We start from the raw sequence: 19,390 nt of genomic DNA on the forward strand, positions 1-19,390 counted from the left end.
CATTCCCTCCCACTGAAAAAAGCAATTCATGGCTTCAACTTAAAATCAAGAGTGGTCCAGCTGCACAAGGTTTTCCACCAAGTTACAAATGACACCCTGCTGTGCGGCTGCCGTTTACATGATTCTCAAGTTCAGCCGATGGATTGTTTTCGCAGCGATTTCAGAGAGCAAAAGTACCACCAAATGATATCTACAAACCAGGCAAGCAGACCAAAAACAAACACAAGGTCATATGTACCCAATCATCTACGTTTCAGTCTTGATCATGTCTAGAGAGGAGGTGAGTGGTGTGGTGTCATGTGGTGAGGTGCGAGGCTACCTTAATCTTGGTGTGATTTGAAAGTGAGGATGACCCATAGTAATAGAAAGAATGTATACTCACTCTTAACTTAGCTGCTCAAGTGTGGTATTTGCAAACTGATACTGATTTTGACATTGCAGTTCCTGTACCTTATTCTGTACACCAGAGACATGACTACAGTCTGTTATAAAACTCTTGTTCGCTGGTTAGAGTTTCTTTTAGGTAATTAAGCACATTTGCCTTAATAGATCTTAAATATTTCACAGCATGAAATTATGCATCCAAGGAGGAATAAAATCTTGTGCTTTGATCCAGAGACAATTTTTGAGTATTGCTGATTCAGTCATCAACTCTCCATGTTTTACCCTTTAGGTCTTTGTCTAAATCAGACAGCACAGGACACAAATAACGAGAATGACAGGAAGAAGAAGTGACAGCTACACTTACAACGTCACATCACAAAGCACCCACGACAGCTACATGCATCTCGAAAGATAAAGTATAACAAGTGTTTAGAAAGAGTTTACAAACTAGTCTTGTTCTCCGTGACAGGAGCCGTGATTGGTTGATCAACCTGACTCCCTTCCTCCTTCTGCTCCTTCTCCTTCCCTCCATGTGTCCGCCTACTCTTCCTCCTGCTCCTCCTCATCCTGTCACTGCTGGCTTGCTCAACCTCAGCTCTCACATCTCTAGCAGATGGTGTTGATGTGGTGGTGGAGGTGGAGGTAGAGGTGCGTGAAGGGCAGGAACTTCTAGAAGCTCTAGATGGCTCTGACAGGGAAGTGTTCCTGGTAGTGCTGAGGCTGCAGCTCTCTTCATCCTCAGTGGGCAGTGTTTTCCCCTCTAACTTTGTTTCAGCCTCCTTGGGAATGGTTTGGTCCAAAGGGATGGCTACCTGGCTAGTGACAGACCTTGTTTTTAAGTTTTTTGAGATCACTACACTGTTGTTTCTCCCAGTCTCTTTTGTGTTACTTTTTCTTGGGGTTTTCACTAAACTACATCTTTGTTCAGTGCTGGATCTGCTTTTAGTTAGCTGTTTATTGCCCCTGCTAATTTTAATGCTTCTGTCACTGACTACAGATTTAAATCTAACCTGTTTCTGCTCCTGGGAACAAGAGGGGTATTTAATAGCTTTCATGACTGGGATTCTAGATTTAGGAAATAAATTCTCAAAAGGGTCTAATCTTTCCCTAACTTTATGCATTGCATGTTTCCTGACTTGGAATTTATCAGCATTTTTTTGTGCCTTGTCTTTTACTATTGGTCGACTTTGGCTGCATAGTTTGCGGCTGGGCACCCTCACTGGTAACCTGGACTTGCATATCTGGGATTTGTCCTCTTTGGCTCCTGTGTTTGTTATTGCTACATTTGGACAAACCCTGCCTTCCCTGCTGTTCACCTCTAGCTGGTTGAAGGACGCTTCTATCCTGCTAATCTCCTGCAGTCCCGAGGAGGACAACAAGTTGACCACAATACTGCCAGCCTGAACGACATCTGGATGGACATACTGGGAGACAGGGGTGTTGCTACTGGTATTGCTACTCCATGTCTGGGGATTGCTTATCTGTTGTGAAGGTGCGTAAGAGTAATCTGTGCTTTGGTAGTTCTGATTTTCTGAGATCCAATCCAAATGGCTGCTTTGTTTGGATATACCTGAAGGAATTCCATAATTTGAATAATAATCTGCCATGCTTGATGTATCAAAATTAGAACAATCTGTGTAGTTTGGGGTTACAGAATAAGAACTATCTACAGTTGACCCTGAGGTTATATTATCAAAGGTGCCTGTTGTTCTACATTTAGAACTGTTATTTGATGCATCATAAGTTTTATCAGATGACAACTTCAATCCTGTTCTAAAAGTGGAGAATGTAGGCTCAGTGTTGGAAGTTGAGTCTCTGCATGTGCTGTAACTGCCAGCAAGATTTGATATTTCTAGCTGGACAGTAGTAGTCTGAACGGAGACTTGAGAGATTACTGAAGTATTTGTGGGATCCTGAGTACTTAATTGATCCCTGTGTTGTGAGGAGGCATCTACCTCTGAGTCTCTGACACTGTACCTGCCCGCCGAGTAGTAATGCTCACCAATCTGAAAAAACTGGAGCCTCTCCTCCACCATGTCCCTCTTGCTCATGTCAATCGCACCACTGCGTGTCATCTCAAACATCTTCCCTTCATGGAAGGGGAATGGATTTGGCTCGCTTGTCGGCGTGCTATCGTCCGTTGGTGTTCGGGCTGGGGTAGTGTCTGGTGTTGTAGCCTGAGACTGTTCGTCCACTGCTAGTCCAAAAGGCTTAGGCTCACCATTGCTTCCCCGTGTCCCTCCCATGTCAACGACTTCTTCTTCTCCACCTTTACTGGGCCAGGGATCAAAGTCCAGCCCTTTAGTGGCAACAGTTTTAAAAGGAGAGTTAAACTCCTCCTCTAACTTATAACTAAAGTAAGTGTCTGAAAATCCCTCTGTATCGGAGGGTTTTTGTTCTTGACTTTTAACCCCATCTTTACTAACAGCATCAGGGTTACCACCATTTGAGGGGGTATCTTTTTTGAAAGTGTCCTTTTGACATTCTTCTGGGGTTTTCTCCTCTTCAATAACTTCAAGTTTGGTCTGGGGAAAAGAGCGGTCAGAAGACCTAAAAGTGTCTGTTGCCCAGACATCTCTCCGGCTGTCTGGAAGACCAAACAGCCGTAAATCTGCCTGCTCACACAGGCCATCATCCTCATCCTGAAGTTCATATCCATCTAGGGAGTCTATCTCTGTTGCATCTGTGTCATGAGAAAATTCAGCTGTTGTGGCTATTGAACAGTCTGTTATTGACTGGTCATTTCCATTTTGTTCATATTCATAGTCTTCTCCTTTGTCATTAGAACCTTTAGAACCATTGGAACCATTAGAACCAATGGAGCCATTAGAGCCATTGGTCCCACCATTAATTTCTTTGTTGTTTCCATTTTTGTCATGTTTTTTGGATTTAGATGCCTTTTCCTTCTCCCTTTTCTTCTCCTCCTCCTCATCCGGAACTTTGAAAGTAAATTTCTTACAAGGAATTGGTTGAAAGATTGACTCATCGTCATCTTCGTCTGCCTCTTCACCATTTGACTGACTGTCATCTTCCCCGGGAGGCACCGGGGAAGGAGGTTGGATTCTTATAATTGGCTCAGTCAGCAAATGTTTGTCATGTTCTTCCTGTAGGTTAACCTCCATCATTTCTGTCTCAGTCTCTGAAGAGGCACAGGAACCTTTCCTTTCTGGGTCTGAAATTTCTGAAGCTGAGTCCAAAGGAGGAGGGGGAGGGAACTCAATATATGCAATACCTTTGTCTTTTGAGACTTCATGATGCTCCTGCCCTGTTAATTCATCATACCTGCCATTAGTTGTTGTTTCTTGCAGGTTGAATCTATTTGTTAATTCCTGCAGGTTATCATTAATTTCTGTGTCTTGCTTATTAGCATTAGCAAGATCTGCTTGGGTGGCATGAATATCTGTTTTCCTTTCTGGTAGGGCCTCCTTAAAAGAGAAAACAACTTTGCCTTTGTCATCTTCCTCTGATTCCTCAGATACCTCCATGATGGGGCTAGGTTTCCCTGGCATGAATCCCATAAAGCCGTCAGGGGTCCTGGTAGTGAGGTCATAGCTAACTTCCTCAGAGCTGGGGGTCTCTGGTGTAATGGGGCTTTTCCCTGAGCTGTCTATGAAAGACACCTGTTCGAGTGTATCATCATCTGGGCTTATGGGGCTGAGTGCTGAGTTTGATTTCTGTTTGACTGTGTACAGTGCTCCTTTGGCCTCCCTCTCTGCCTGCCTGCCTACCTGGACACTGACATAAACAGGTAATGTTTTGATGCCCTTGAAGTTCTCTTTAGTTGTTATAGCAGCTGGAGGGGTTATGACATTCTCCAGAATTTCTCTAGGGCTAGGAAGATTATTGGAGTTGGAATCTTTGGGTGCATTATCTAGAATTTCAAAGGTTAGATTTTCGTCTGTTTTTACTGGGGTTGTGTCAAGACTCATCTGTACTTTACTTTTAGATAGTGTCGGTATCTGTGAGGGTTTAGTTATCGTCTGTTTTTTTGTGAGGTCATTATCTAAAGTAGAGGATGCTGTTCTTACAGGGATTTGAGATTCTGTCTTTTTTCTGAGATTTTTGTTTAGTGGTTCCTCACCATCTTTTTTGGGCAGCTCAGCTATTACTTCTTTGGAAGAAGACTCACCTTTTGTGATTTGTAGGTATTTTTTAGCGTCACTCTCTTTCTCTAGTAATCTAACAGCATCATGAACAATAGATGTCTGAACTTTATTGCTTTCTTTAATTTCCTGAGTAACACTGGAATTAATATCTTTCCCTCTAGTAGTTGCCTTGTCAGTCTGAGTTTCACTAATTGGTCTTCGTAAGGAGGCCTCTGGAATGTTTTTGTTTTGCAGTTTTTCTCCTATATGTTTTGGGGCTTTTGATGCTGATGATATCACAGCAGGTTTACTGCTGTCTGCATCAGCACATTTATCCCGCTCAACATCCTTTTTCAAGCTTTCATCTTCTGATGTTTCAGACACTTTTGATGCTTTACCTCCTGCAAAAAACTGATAAACAGGAAGTTTGCTCTCCTGTAATTTCTTTATTGAAGGTTTTGGCTGCACTGGAGGAGGAATTTTGGTTGGACTAGATTGACTTTGTTTCTGAGCCTCAGATTCAAACTTCATCCTCACAGCACTGACTTTGGATGTTGATGTTACATGAGCAGGAGAAGAGGGTGCAGATTCACTAGTCTTAGTTTGTTGTTTAATTTTATCATCACTGGTATGAGAGAGAATGCTTTTCTGGGGGCTACTTGGTAAGCTTGAGCTTTTCTTTTCAGTTAATGGGGTGCTCCCAAACATTTTACTAACTGAGGGCTCCCTAAGTTTGCTTTTACTGAAGCCCTCGTCTCCTGTCTTAGGTTTCTGTTGTGTTTTCTCTGGGCTACTGCAGGCTGAGCTAGGCCAGGATCTGGGTTCCTTCGCCTCTCGTCTCATAGGCTTTTTCTCAGGGGACTGCAGTTCATCATTGAGCTTCTCTGTTTTGTCACGGAAAAACTGAGATACCTCACTGAGTTTTTCTTCAGCTTCCTTTACAGTTTGGTCCACCCTATCCTCATAAAGGAGCTTATCCCTGCTTCTGTCATGTTTATCCTCTGTAAATCGCATCCAAACAGCATGCTTGGGGCTGCCCTGTTCTGTGGAGTAATGGAGCACTGTCACTTTATCAAAAGGAGATGGTTCATCCCTGTGCAAGAATTTACCAGATTTGGGGGACCCATCTTTTGATGACTTAGAAACAAACTCTCTTTTTGGGCTTCCTTGCTGTTGACTCATGCTCTCACTGCTACGGCTACCATTCTCCTCATGAATAAGGTGGCGGTTTTTGTCAGTCATCATTGCTGAATCCTCTGTGTCAGAGTGAGACAGCGAAGACACATCAAGTTTCTCAGACAGAAGCATTTTCTCAGCAAACCTATATGATTCACCTCTTATCTCTGACAGCTCATCATCACAGTACTCTATGGAATGCTGGCTCAGTAGTTTCAGGGCTTTATATGAATCATCCGCTATCAATTGAGCAGAACTTGGGCGACTGTCTTCCTCCTGAGACACTGGGGTGTTAACACGAGATGTTTCCAGGAAGGAGGGCAGAGATTCTTCGACAGTAAGCTCCTCTTCCTCCTGTTGAGCCTCATCGTAATCAGTAAGTTCCCTAATTCCACGGTCCCCTTTGTAGACATAAAGCTCAGGGTGTTTTTTGGTTTCTCTGATAATAACCTCAGTTGGCTCTGTTGTGCTGTGGCCCTTTTCAATATGAACTTCTATTATCCGTTCGACTTTGGGTTTCGTTTTAATGTCTCTGTCTAGAAATCTAGGAGTCAGCTCATCACCTTTTACAGAATCCTGGCTAGCCTTGTGTTCAAAAAGGCCTGCCAGTTCTTTAGATGGGTCCCTACCTGACTGGAAAGCTTTCATGATATCTCTGACTGACATAGCTTCCTCTCTTATCTCTGTGCCGTCAGTCAGTTGGGGCTTGTGATAGACCATTCTAGTGGTAGTAGTAATATGAGTTTCCTCCTTAAGACACATGCTTTTGTTCATCATGGAGTCCTCTTCTGGCATTTTCATCTGTAGGGCTTTGGTAGAGCTTACTGAAGCTGGATCTGGCTCTATAGAAGGAGGGGCAGATGCTGCCTCCTCCAGGGGTAGAGGCTCACAGAGATCATCAGGCTGCTCATAGCTCCTAATGTGGACCACTTCAGTCCTAGTCTCAGTTACACAGGGAGGGATGGGTGAATCTGTGAATAATGGCTTAGGTCCTGTGCTCTCTGCACTCTGAGGAGCAGAGGGTGTCTTTTCACTCCTAGTCTCAAACCCGCTGTCTGACAAGGGACTCTTATCCTGCTCATGAGACAGGTCCTCGGGTGATTCCAAAATAGTCTCAGATCCCTGATAGGACTCGGCCAGTTTGCTTAGGTCCTTCTCCGAGGGAGACCTGAGCATGCCTGAGACTGGTGGAGGCATTTTGAGTTTGTGTTCTTGTATCGACATAGATGGTTTAAGAACACGTTTCTGTTTCTCCTCCCCTTCCGTTTTTGCCACCTCCTCATACTTACATTTCAACTCTGCCATTTTGGAGAGAGAGTTAGCGCCAATATCATTTGTTAAAAAATCTACTACTCTAGCTAACTCCAAGTCTTTGCTTGACATGGATTGGTGCTTGAGAGGGAGCGTGTTTTCATCAAATGATGGGTAATAGTCTGCGAGGGCACTTCTTTGTGCCTCCTCAATCTCATCTTTCGAAAATTCCTCCCATTCATCCTCTGAGGCTCTCTCTTTACCTGCAATGGCCTTACCTTCACTCATGATATCTTTCTGTAAAATCTCACTGACTTTTACCAAATCCTCTTTCACTTTCTCAACTAGAGTAAATGGCTCTTCATCCTCTAACTTGGTCTCTTTAGGAGTGCCAGTATTTGATGTTTGGACAGTTTTGGCTGCTGTCTGTGTGTCTGTCTGTAGGATAGCTGACATTCTGATCAGATCCTCTTTCATGTCTGCTACATCTTTTAGTATCTCCTGGTTGGAAGCTGCAGTTGGATGGATGATAGGCGGTGTTATGAATGGAGGAGATTTCAATTGGGACTTTATTTTTGATGCAGTAACACAGGAAGACAGAGAGGAAGACGACGGAGATGAGGAACGAGGGGAATCAGGCAGTGCCATTTTTAGAGACCCAGGCCCTGGTTTGACAGGGGCCTCTGGGACGACATTTACTAATGAATACACAGGTACAGTCACCGTATTAGATGAAACTGCTGAGCTGGAGGAAGCAACTACAGATCTCATAGAACCATAAGCAGAGCTTGTTGTTGCAGATCTACGTGAGGAGGACAGTGATTTAAGAGTGCCATAGCCAGAGGCAGAGTATGAGTCTATTGCTTCGTTTATGGCTGCACTGACACCAGAGGTTGCTGCCTGGGTGGTAGCCTGAATTCTCTCCTGAAGGCTGCTACTCCTGTCAGAGAGAAGGCGAGAAGAAGGGGAAGATGGCGTTGAGGAGGACGATGGATATTTAACAGGCGAGACTGATCCGTTCATCATGGACAATTCTGAGGAGGCAATGGTTGTCTGTCCAGTTGAAGAGAGAGATGAGAGGGATGTTCTTCCTCCTCGGGATGAAAGTGTTGAATCTACAGAGGTTTTCAAAGAGGAGAGGCTGGAGATGCTTTTACCAGACGGAAGGTTAGGTGCACCTGCATCTGTCACAATTGTGGACCCAAGGGTGGTTTTAAAAGGCAGATTAGCATTGTACACGTTGTACGATGTCTTTGGTGATGCCTGAGCAGTGATAGGAGCTGATGACCTCTCTGGCATAGGGCCATTGGGTATTGAGTGAAGTGGGGAAGTCCTGGATGTGTATGCTGAAGCAAGGTTCTTGATAGATGCTGGATCTGTTGCAGGTTTACATGGACTTCCAGAGGACACAAGGCTAGCAGAACCCTGGACAGGGTATTGACCCTGCTGGACAACGGTTTTAATAGGAGAAGGCATAGTCCTGTAAGACCTGATGGGGGATGAGGACACTAAGTCACTAAGTGATTTAACTGGGGATGACAGGGTAGGTGCTGGTGGTGGAGCTCCCAGAGTGGCTTTGATAGTTGCAGGGCATGGAGGTGATGGGGAGGAGAGGGGCCAGGTAGATTTCAATGGAGAAGCAGCTGGTGAGCCTGCCGGTGAATCGGTAGAGGCGAGGGAACCCCCCACTCCTGGCCTTGTTTGGCCAGGGACGGTAATAGGAGCAGTCGACCATGGTGGGTAAGGTCTGGTTGGAAAGACAGGTTTGTGAGGGTAACCAGCAGGCAGTGTTCTTGTTGTTGTGCTTCGCTCAACTGCTGTTTCTTCAGGTGAATTTATAGAAATAATGGTGAAGAAGGAATGGAAAAAATAATCAAAACAATGTGGAATAGTAAAGGTAAAAGAAAATTATGTTGGGGAAGGGAAAGGAAGGAAATAAATGTGAAAGAAGAAGAGATCAGAGGAGGAAGAGTTGGTCAGTGACGCAGTCCTGGTATCAAGGAAGGATAAACAGCAGTTTTATGAAGTGCTGAGATAAGATATTTGAATATTGACTGAAGATGGATGAAAAGAAACAGTTGTGTTCCTGTGTGATTCAGGATTGGAAGATGACGCAAAGAACAACAACAGCAACAACAACATAATGAATAAACTGAATGAAGCACATTCAGCAGCAAAGTAAATTTTCAGAGACAATGGCGTAGACTAGTGACTGACAACAGAAAAATGGCGAGACAAATGCACCAGGAGTCACACAAAACAACTTCTCTCTTTGGACTTCAGATGTTCTAAAATCATTGTATGGATTCTGGCTCTAATTTCAATCCGCTTTTTAAAGTGCCTTTTATCTGTTTTGTCCAAAAATTACACAATGACAGATTCCCCAAAGACACTATGATACAATAGAGCCATCGGCTGCAGAAGTTTCCATTTTCCGTTTATCACATAACAAACAAAATATGACAAAATGTGTTTCCCATTTTGTCATGCAAAGATCGATAAGAATCGGTGACAAGCAAAAAGTGAGAAAAACTGAAAAGACACACCTTAAAGAAAGCCAAACTCAAGACCTCCTACCATGCATTTTTGTCCCATGAAAAAGCTGCTACATCATCACAAAGCCAAAAAGAGCTTCAAACTCAGAAGGGACAAATGAAAAACAAATAAAATTTTACTTTGACCTCCTTCCAAAATGCAAATTCACATTGCGTTGGTAAAAGTCAAAGAAAAATTTTGATGTTGCTGCATTTTGACATCTACAACTCCGCAGTGGAAACAAACCCAGAAAAAAGTACAACTCACAACGTGAGCAAGCACAGCACAAGAACTTAAAAAACCACTCATTGACCCATGCAAAAATATGTACCATGTTGTAATCAAGCATGTGGACAGTGCAAGTTATGTAGGATGAGAAATATGCATTTATTACAATAAGTCACATCTCTCTACATATTGATAACGCATTTTACAGGTTAATTAAAATTGTTACTACTATAAACTAACTTATCCACGAAAACTGGCATTGTTATTATTCATCAGAGGGTTTTGTTAGTGAAAATGTCAAACTCACTCAGTGCAGGCTCGGCCAGATAGCTGTAGCGCTTACGTAAGGCTAGGGATGCAAAGGTATGACGTCGCTCTGGCTTTTCAGTCTGCAACAATAGCAAACAACACAAAATCCTATCAGTTTTAGGTCACCCTACATTGTATAATGCAGCCAGACGAGCAACATTTGGACCTTATAATGTCAAATTAAAGCAAACCAAATAGTCTGCATTAGTTGGTATTAACATAAGAACAAAGCCCATTTTAAACAGTTGTATAGTATGGCAGCAAATTCTCCTTAAAGAGTATCACTGCACTACAATTTTTAGTTTTTTAAGTACTTACAGTAAGTGCTGCCAAGCTAAGCGAATTAGCTTGAGTTAGTCATGATAAGGCTACAAACTGTACCTTACTTAAAAGCACAATAATCAATTTTAAGTTATTGTTAATAAGGTTAAATCTTGACTTAAATACAGTGTAAATATATCTAAACTCCAAAGCCACTTATATCACATACTGTAGAGCGCAAAGGGTAAGGATTGGACATAAAACAGATATCTTTTCATATCTACAATAGGGCATGCAAAACTGAGCAGCTAAAGGTTGCTTTGAACAAGGAAAGCGTTTATTGCCCTTGTAGAAGCAGAAAGAATAAGGCTATGATGAGCAGAGCAGGCCCGTTATAAATCTAGCGCAGAGGACAGCACATGGTGGGGAGGGTGTGGTTTACCTCATCCTCGGCATCTGATTCCATTTCCTGGTTCCCAAGATGCATTGCAGAAACAGGGGGAGTAACGTAACATGGAAAGCAGGGGGAAAAGAAACATCAGGGTGTGAAAAAGGAGTGAGTGACAGAAGCTCCAACTCAGAAGAGAAGCCACTCAAGCAAACTCAGCAAATGAAAAAAAAAAAAACACAGACCAAACAAACCAAAAAAAAAAAGAAAAAATGAAAAAAGGTATAAAGCGCCAACACTCAGTAGCAAAAACAGCAAACTCAAGCCACAATAAGCCAGCCTGATAATAAAAAAAAGCCTCCAGCACAAAAGCCCTCAGCCAAAAGCATGTCATCCAAATCAAAAGATAGGTAGGAACATAATGAAACAGCCAATGAGAAGAACCCACTGCATAGATAACCGATATACATCGAGAAGTTTTAAACAGATAAAAGACACAGTGGCGGCAGTTTGGCCAAAGTCTTTCTCTGTCTTTCATCTATCAGTGTTATTGGGGCCGAAACTACCCTAACCATGAGTATGGTTATGGAGGTGACAACAGAGAATGGTGAGTTCACGCTACCTTACCTTTTTCACCGCAGGAAGTGTGATGTTCAGGTTGCACACGGCGGTTTGTGGAAGGCCTTTAGTGGTCTTACACTCTTTAAGGAAAGTGAGACGACCGCAGGGCTCCTGGCTTGGGTCTCTCACCTGGACAGAGAAGATTGCTTCTTTATGTACCTCATTCCTTTATAAGGCAGTAGTAACTGCTGATTAGTCGATCCACTGAAAATAATCAGTAACTATTTTGTTTTGATGATAGAGTTTTACGTTTATTTTTACTTTGGCATACTTTATGTTAAAAATTCATGATAATTTAATTTAATTAAATTTATTATTTCAAGATGATATAGCAGAGAGATAATGTACATTATAATAAGTGTTATATATATTTTTGGCTATTCTATATTTATTACATGTATGTATATTACATCTTCTTCTATTACAGTAGAAGAGGAGGAGGTGACGTAGCATTGATGTGGTTGGGGGTTACATTAAAAACACATTTTAATGCAGCAGTTGGAAATTTGCCAGCACTGTGAATGATGAATTCGCTCCTGTAAGACTAAACTTATAGGCTGTAGTATGGCTAAAAACCTAATTTCTACAAGATGCCACCAAAAAGCATGATGCCTTGCTAAGACTACATTTCTGTGATTTTCTTTTGACATTTTTACATCATTGAATATTTCACTGTGATGAAGTGATCTACACACATACCGCAAGGGTACTTTTTACAATAACAGATCACCAAATGATGCAAGAAGATTGATTATGGATAACATGAGGTTAATGGGTCGATCAATGATACGAGGCTAAGTAGCAGTGGTGAAGAGAACTAGGTCATTCCCTATGGACCGGGTTGATTGTATTGAAAGCTAGTGTGGGAAGAGTAGGGCAGCAAACAGAAATCGAGCTAAAACAAATACGACTTAGCGTAACGATATAACAGCGACAGACTTATACTTGCTGCTGCTTTTGTCCAGAATTTTGTCTTTTACCCTTCTCTACTCTGTTATGACAACCTTAGTGTTATTTTAGTGGCTTTCACTGAGTTTTTCGCCATATTGATTTATAAATGCAACTCCAAGTTCCACCCTGAGATGGAAGGTGATGATAGAGAGTATGTTGGAATACCTTAACGCAGAAGGGCAAACGGTTTTCCTTGAAGGCGTAGAAGTTAAGAACTAACTGCTGACCAGCTTTGGCCAGAGGAGCCAAGTTTCCGTAGCAGTCCACAAAGATGGGCCTGCCCTCCAGAACCTGAGCGAGCACATAGAAAAGGTAAGAACAGCAATTAAAGTCAACAACAAAATGCAAGTTGCAAAATTAGCATTAGCAAGTATTCATGATAAGGGCTAGCAGCGCTTTGCAGTTGTATGCTCGATATGGACAAAGGGTTAAAACCTGCTCTAAACCTCAACAGTATAGAACCCCGGAACTGACTAAATGTCAAAAATAAAAATGTCAACGAAATATAAAGCTATACCAGCAAAAATCTTTATTTATTTTTCCTCTACCACCAGTTCATAAAACAAAACGTTATTTACTTCATAAATAAAGTTTTATTGTTCAGCGCTTTCATTTTCCTATTTTCCCATTCCCATTTTCCTATTCATTTCCTTTTTTTGTTTTGAGGCTCATTTAGTCATTGATCTATTTAGTCCATATTTTCCCCAAACAACATTTCCTTTCTTCTGCACCACATTTCCAGTTCTCTAATCCTTAAACATGCCATGTAAATCCTGAGCAGTAACATAGCCTTATTATAACAGGGTTTACAGTAGTGTTGTTATTTCTGAAAAAAGGCTAGTGGTTCAAACTGTCCTGAAAGAAGAATTGGTAATAACTAGAAAGAAGAAACTGAGTTGCATATAAATGTTGAGAAACATTTTGATATGTAAATAAGAATCCAATCTGAAAATCTAATTCTGTCAAAAAAAGGGGGGTCATTAGAATTAATTTTGCATCATTCTACAAAACCCTAAACCTTGCATTTGACAGGAATAGAATCAATATTAAATAAATAATAAACCACACATAAATATGTACCTCTATGTCTTTGCTCCTGGCCACCTCCTCAAAATTTTCCTGCTGCTCCAGGGTTTTATCCACCTTGTCGTCCGTCATGCAGAAGCACCTCAGTCTGGACTCCACTGGGTCATTCATCTTCGCAAACACCACAAACTTGGCCATGTAGGGCACACAGATCAGCTCCCTGTACAGCTGCGTGGCCAGAGCCACCGTCTCTGGGATCTGGTGGCAGTCTGCTAACCAGAACCTGCACAAGCAATGAAAAAAATGATCAGCATCTCAGACACAGAGATAAATACAACAGACTCACAATCAGTTGCTCGTCGTGTGTCTCACCTGGCGGACACATTGGTGGTGAAGGAGACACAGTCGTTGACGAAGGTGAGAGGAGTTGTGCCTGTGATGTCTTCCCACTGTGCTGGAGACGTACCACCTGGTAGACAGTCATACACTTAACAAACATCCTGAAGATTTACTTTGAGTGTGACCAACGTTTCTATGTCTATTCTACAGGAAACATGGAATGACATCTCAGTGGAGACATTTGACAGAAGTCATTGTCGAACGTTCTTTTCTGTTCAAGTTGTAGGTTAAATATTAAGAAATTAGATATGATTTGTGGTTTTATACATATACGTAAAACAAGGACTACCAACATTAGTTTGATGTTATACATTTTTTTTACCCTCCAGACATGTTTTATGACATCAAAAATACTCTGCTTGGAGTAATAATTTGGTTCAGATGTGTTTTTATTTCACATTGTAGGATATTCACATTGCCCTAATACATCCCCTATCCCATAATCCTAACATTAACCACCTTAACTACGTGTCTAACCCCAACCTTTAGCCTAATTTTATACTAAGCCTAATTCAAAGCTTAACTTCTTATTCATGTTCGTTAGTTAGATACAGAGGAGACTTCAGCAGGAAAGCTAATGTGGGTTGTTGTGGCTGCTACTGTGGCTCAATGTGTCTGTCTATTGTGCCTGTGATACAAAACTGACATTACTGCTTTATGCAAGATTTGACTGTCTCGACTAAAATAAGGTACATTCCACAGAATTAATGCAAAATTAAGGGGCAATTTTAACCATAAAACATCCAACTGCAATAAATAAAGGCTGCCCTGAATCTCCTCACTTTCCAAAAATGGCCTCATTCTCAAACTAAAACGCTTAAAAACGTCTGCAGAAATGTTCTAACACACTCACACACCTGTAATGCTGCAGAGAAGGCGGAGGCAGGGAGTACAGTCTCCTTTGTAGCCGTTGCTAAGCCCCTCCCCAGAGAGGGGCGGGACTGGGATTGTCATGGTGATGGGTTTGTGGAACTTCCGTCTCCTGGGCTCCACGGTAACGATAGGGCTGAAGGTTGCTCGGTTACCAAGGATTTTCTTCACGGTCTCATCAGGTACTGGCTGGGCCTGGAACAGTCAATGAGTGATGTGTGTTTTTGCTAATTGTTAGCACTAGTGCTACTACTGCTGTTTATGTTCAGTGCAGTCACTACTTCTAGTGCTAATACTACAGTGACTACTAAATACTACTACTAAATACTACCCACTACTAACTACTGCCACCAACTGCAAATACAACTAATGCTAATACTGCTACTAACTGATACTAATGCTAATGCTAATACTACTGCAACTACTTACTACTCCTGCCACCAACGCTAACACTAACATGACTATTAACTATGACTACAACCAATGCTAATACTGCTACAAATACGACTACTAACTTCTACCTCTGCTAATGCTAATGTTAATAATACTAAACAACTACAGTCAACACTACTGCTACTAATGCTAATGTTACTATGACTACTAACTACTACTGTTAATACTACTTATATCAAAGACACATTTTTTGACATTTTATAACATCTGATAGAAAGACAAGTGGAAACAATGGATGTTTATATCCCTCGACTCACCTGTAGTCCAACCTTGATCTTCTTGGTTAAAGCCCCCTCAGGAAAGGAGGCCTGAACCAATGGGACGCTCCGGCTGAACAGAGTCCCTCCCTCTGGTCCCATCTGATTGGTCTCCTGTCTGATCCGAGACACTACAGCAAAGTACTGTGGGAAGTCCTTAGTGATGATGCGGCAGATCCTCTTCCTCTCGAGCTCATCAGGACTGTCCAATTCTTCAGGGGAGGAAAATACATTTATTATAGAGTTTTCTTTAAGCGACATATTAAACGCTACTTAATACAGTACCAAGGTATGGACAGATCAAAATACTACAATAACCATGTGCCTATGCTTCTTTTACTTCTACTACCACCAGAATCTAGATAATTGCTCTTGGGATCACTGTACTCCATGTATCTCAATCATCTTTAATTACTTAACTAACTTATCTTACAATGGTGTAACATTAAAACATGTTCTATGAATTGGCATCATTGGTATTTATATCAATATTCATTATAATTGTAACTACTGGGCCTAAAAACATCAAAAAAGGAGTAAACACTAAACGCTAATGGCTTACTTGGGTAACTATAAAATCAGACACTGAGCGGTCATTTGTTCATATATATGCATCAAAATTTCGTAGAGGTTACATTATTATTATTGGTGATGAATCAGTAAGGACTCAAGGTCCTGCAGTGCACTGCACTCTACTTCTCAGCTCTCAGCCAATGAGAATCAAGGGTTGAAAGCAATACAGTGCATAGACTGCATGTGTTTTATATCATCAGAAAACCAGAACTTATGCCATCAGAATAATTTGAAAGATTCTATAATCACAAAAAAACCTACACATAGCAGCTTTAAAAACACCTTTAAATCCCAGGATGTTAAGTCTTTCAATATTTAAACTTGCCAGCATGCCACTATAAGACCACATTTTTACCAAATAATAAAAAAAAACCATGTGCTTTACCTTCATCCATCCCATTGAGGAGCTGGTTGAGGTCGTCAGTCTTACAGTCGTACAGATGCTCCTTCCAGGTTTCTCCGTTGTCGCTGCGCAGCAGGATCAGCTCTCTCTCCTGGCCCCGCATTGAGCCAAAATGAGGGATCTCCACTATCACAGGCCTAGTGAGGTATATGTCAGGGAAATATGGTTAGTAACAAGTAAACCAAAACAAAACAGTTCCACTTTACCATATGTCTTTAGACTCTGATCTGAGTTTAGACAGTTTCGTTCTTCCTAAAATCGAAGATTGAGGGAATTTTGTGAAAATGAAAAGTCCCACGGCAACATTAAATCTGAGACACAAATGATGACAGAAATATTCAATAGTAGCATATTCAGCGTATTAACACAAATAAAGGTGACAGTAACTCATGAATATATATGATATCAGGAACATTGAGGGGCAAAGGTCTCAGAAACATTATGTACAAGGTATGAATGAACTGTGTTTCTGCTGGTGGCAGAGTTGCTTCATAATGAAATGAAAGCTGTGGCAGTGCTGCAGTTTGATGGGACATTCAGAGTGCGTGTCATGGCCTGGCATGACGTGACAAGACAGGTGAAATGGACTGAGGAGTGGGGTAAGAAAGCTGCACAGCCCTTACTTAAACAAGGCATGATGGCAACACAAGAGAGAAGGGTGAGCATACAGTACTCTAGCCTGAGGACCATTCAATTTTAGGGTCACTCAGAGTAGAATAGAACAGAATGAAATACACACTGTGGAGGTATCAGAGGAACTATATTCATTGATCATCCCTTTGGGAATCCTCTAAAAAATGGCTCCCAAAATGATCTCTCACTATGAGTGATGTGGTCTTACATGGATACATTATTTACTATTTTACCTCAATTGTAAACCTTGTATACCCAAACCATGTATAAAACTATAATGTAATAGGGATCATAAAAGTAGAATTTAGTTACATTGAATAGCATTAGATTGCACAGGTATACCTAGTAAAGTGGAGAATGTAATGTTATAGAGAAACAGTTTTCAAGTTTAACAGGTGTTTCAAACTGTTAAATATGATCATTTACATTTTTCTAAAGAAAAACCTGAAGGTCACAGAGAGGGGAAATTTTATTGTGAAAAACAGTCTGAGCATAAAAAAGATTATAAGGTAATAAACCACAATTAGTCCAATGTCTATTGAGGCTCGGTGGCAGTTTCCCTGAAATTTCACAGTGCTGAAATTTTATGTGACATGGTATAAACACCTTTCCGCCCCACCACAAACCCTGAGGTCTGCCCTGCTCATGTTAATGTAACATGGATCAGTATAATGTGCCCAAACTCTGGAAATCAATTACACATAAAAAAATATACTGTGGGATGACACAGAACTGATCTTAAAGGTGAAGTAAAGTAACAGCAGTCATGGGAAGCAGGATGATGCTTGGCTTGAGGAGGAAAAGGCTCATGCCCAACAAGCGCAGTCCAGTCCAAACAGCCAATCAAAACCTTTACTTTCAGTGACGTCAGAAGCCCACTGAAAGCCTCTGAAATAAAAAAGAATACAATGGTCTCTAAATGAAAGTAAATATAATGGATTCAAAGCTATATTGTGTAGTTTTAGGAAGAATTTTACAATCTTAAATGTAAAAACTATTATCTATGTCTCCCCCTGTGATGTTACCGAGGCTAAAACAAATCCACTGTGCCGAAGTGGACCCATCTTCCAGCCAACGTTAAATGAAAGTAAGCATATTCCTGACTTACTGTCCTCCTCTCTTCAAAATAATCTTCACTATGTCATCGATTTCTTCCCAAAACTACATGGCAGCCATATAATATTAATGCTGTATCCTTACAAATCAAAGTCAACAGAGATGGGTAAAATAATCATATCCATCAGCATGAATCAGCCTCAGTCATGTCATTTCCTTTGGGGGAGGTGGGAGGTACAGGAGGGAGAGGAGTGGTAGGGGTTGGGGGAGGGGGGTGGCTATGTTTGGCTCCTACCCAACAAATCTAGTTCCTCTGGGTCCCAGCTGTAGCACTGGACTAACCAGGCTCTCGCCTTCATTAAGGGCTGGCAGCTTTCTGGGAAGATGTAGTTTACTGTGTCCACAAAAATAATGAAACACATACACACACACACAAAACACACACTCACAAAGTCAGTAAAAGCACACACACCACTAAGGTATAGCTTTGTATCAGTTATAAGATGATTCCTACTACTTCTTTTCCAGTAGTGGTATCAGCAACATCAGTGACGGCAGCTACTCACTCACAGGTATACAGAGGCAGACTACTAAGAATTCTTGACTCTGATTGGCTGACAGGAGTGGGTTTATTAACGGGACACCTTTGATGCTGGTACTTTGTTTGCTGTCCTAAGTTATTGTACCACTACTAAGCTGTAGGTGAAGACAACAACAATGACGCTCACCTAAAGAATTTAGAACTAGGGTTATTTATGTAACCAATGAAATAAACTAGAGGTCTGAGGAACAGCTGGAGGGGAGAGAGGAAATCTGACCAAAACTGAACAGAAGATAAAGAAATGTGAAAAAGTCTGGGGTGAGAAAGTGAAAGAGAAAGAAAGACAGTAAGAGAGAGTTCGTGTGTGTGTGTGTGTGTGTTATCTCTGCTGGAGAGACAGTTGTAGTAATACAGTGTAGCAGGATGCTGCGTTATTCTCAAGATTTAAGAGCGATCAGTAAAATCTCTCCCTGTGTACACATTATTCAAGATCCCAGCCTTGAGAAATGAACACATTTGAAACATAAATTTGTCATAAGTAAATGAACAAGTGGTGTTTTTAATTTGATTACATATGGCTTTCTGCTAGCAAGTGACCATGGTACTGGCAGCTTTGGTTCTCAGCCCCCGCATCATTAATTACAATCATGCGCTCAGCTTGTCAGGTATTATTCTTTGCACGGTGTATTAATTTAAGACCAAATGTTAATTAATTTTGTTGCTAATTGAAGATAATAATAGTAATTATAATAATAATAATATAATCATACTGTGTTTGAAGGAGAATCAAAACATATCCAATGATTCAGTATTAAAGATTAGAAGATTATGAAGTAATACAGATAGTGTAGGGCTGAAACACTTCATAAACTAATCTGTTAGTCAAGTGAAAAAATTAATAAGCAACAATTTCAAAATGTGAGCATCTGCTGCTTTTCTTTGGATTTTATGACTGTAATTTGAATATGTTTTGAATTATTGGTCTAGCCT

General features: G+C 41.2%; 1 protein-coding gene and 1 long non-coding RNA gene across 31 annotated transcripts in view; one reads left to right on the forward strand and one right to left on the reverse strand.

Annotated features, from left to right (window-relative positions):
- Positions 1–19,390, reverse strand: part of ank3b (ankyrin 3b) — a 158,084-nt gene that overhangs the window by 16,643 nt on the left and 122,051 nt on the right. For 15 of the 30 annotated variants that reach the window (XM_071463719.1, XM_071463717.1, XM_071463724.1 and 12 more), the window contains 10 exons: positions 16,153–16,307; positions 15,195–15,406; positions 14,472–14,679; positions 13,588–13,684; positions 13,270–13,498; positions 12,355–12,480; positions 11,245–11,367; positions 10,672–10,698; positions 9,967–10,048; positions 833–8,719 (listed from right to left, as the gene is read on the reverse strand). In XM_071463719.1, the coding sequence (XP_071319820.1) occupies positions 833–8,719; positions 9,967–10,048; positions 10,672–10,698; positions 11,245–11,367; positions 12,355–12,480; positions 13,270–13,498; positions 13,588–13,684; positions 14,472–14,679; positions 15,195–15,406; positions 16,153–16,307 (9,146 nt within the window). The remainder of the gene's footprint in view (positions 1–832; positions 8,720–9,966; positions 10,049–10,671; positions 10,699–11,244; positions 11,368–12,354; positions 12,481–13,269; positions 13,499–13,587; positions 13,685–14,471; positions 14,680–15,194; positions 15,407–16,152; positions 16,308–19,390) is intronic. The other 15 variants (XM_071463732.1, XM_071463731.1, XM_071463730.1 and 12 more) reach the window with 6 other exon arrangements.
- Positions 12,366–14,455, forward strand: LOC139609335 (uncharacterized). Its single transcript, XR_011685204.1, has 3 exons — positions 12,366–12,501; positions 13,321–13,632; positions 13,765–14,455. It is a non-coding gene; the product is annotated as an uncharacterized lncRNA (long non-coding RNA).

This window comes from Trachinotus anak, unplaced genomic scaffold, assembly GCF_046630095.1.
Source record: "Trachinotus anak isolate AG129_WGS33_773 ecotype Australia unplaced genomic scaffold, CSIRO_AGI_Tana_v1 ptg000025l, whole genome shotgun sequence".
Taxonomy (NCBI): Eukaryota; Metazoa; Chordata; class Actinopteri; order Carangiformes; family Carangidae; genus Trachinotus; species Trachinotus anak.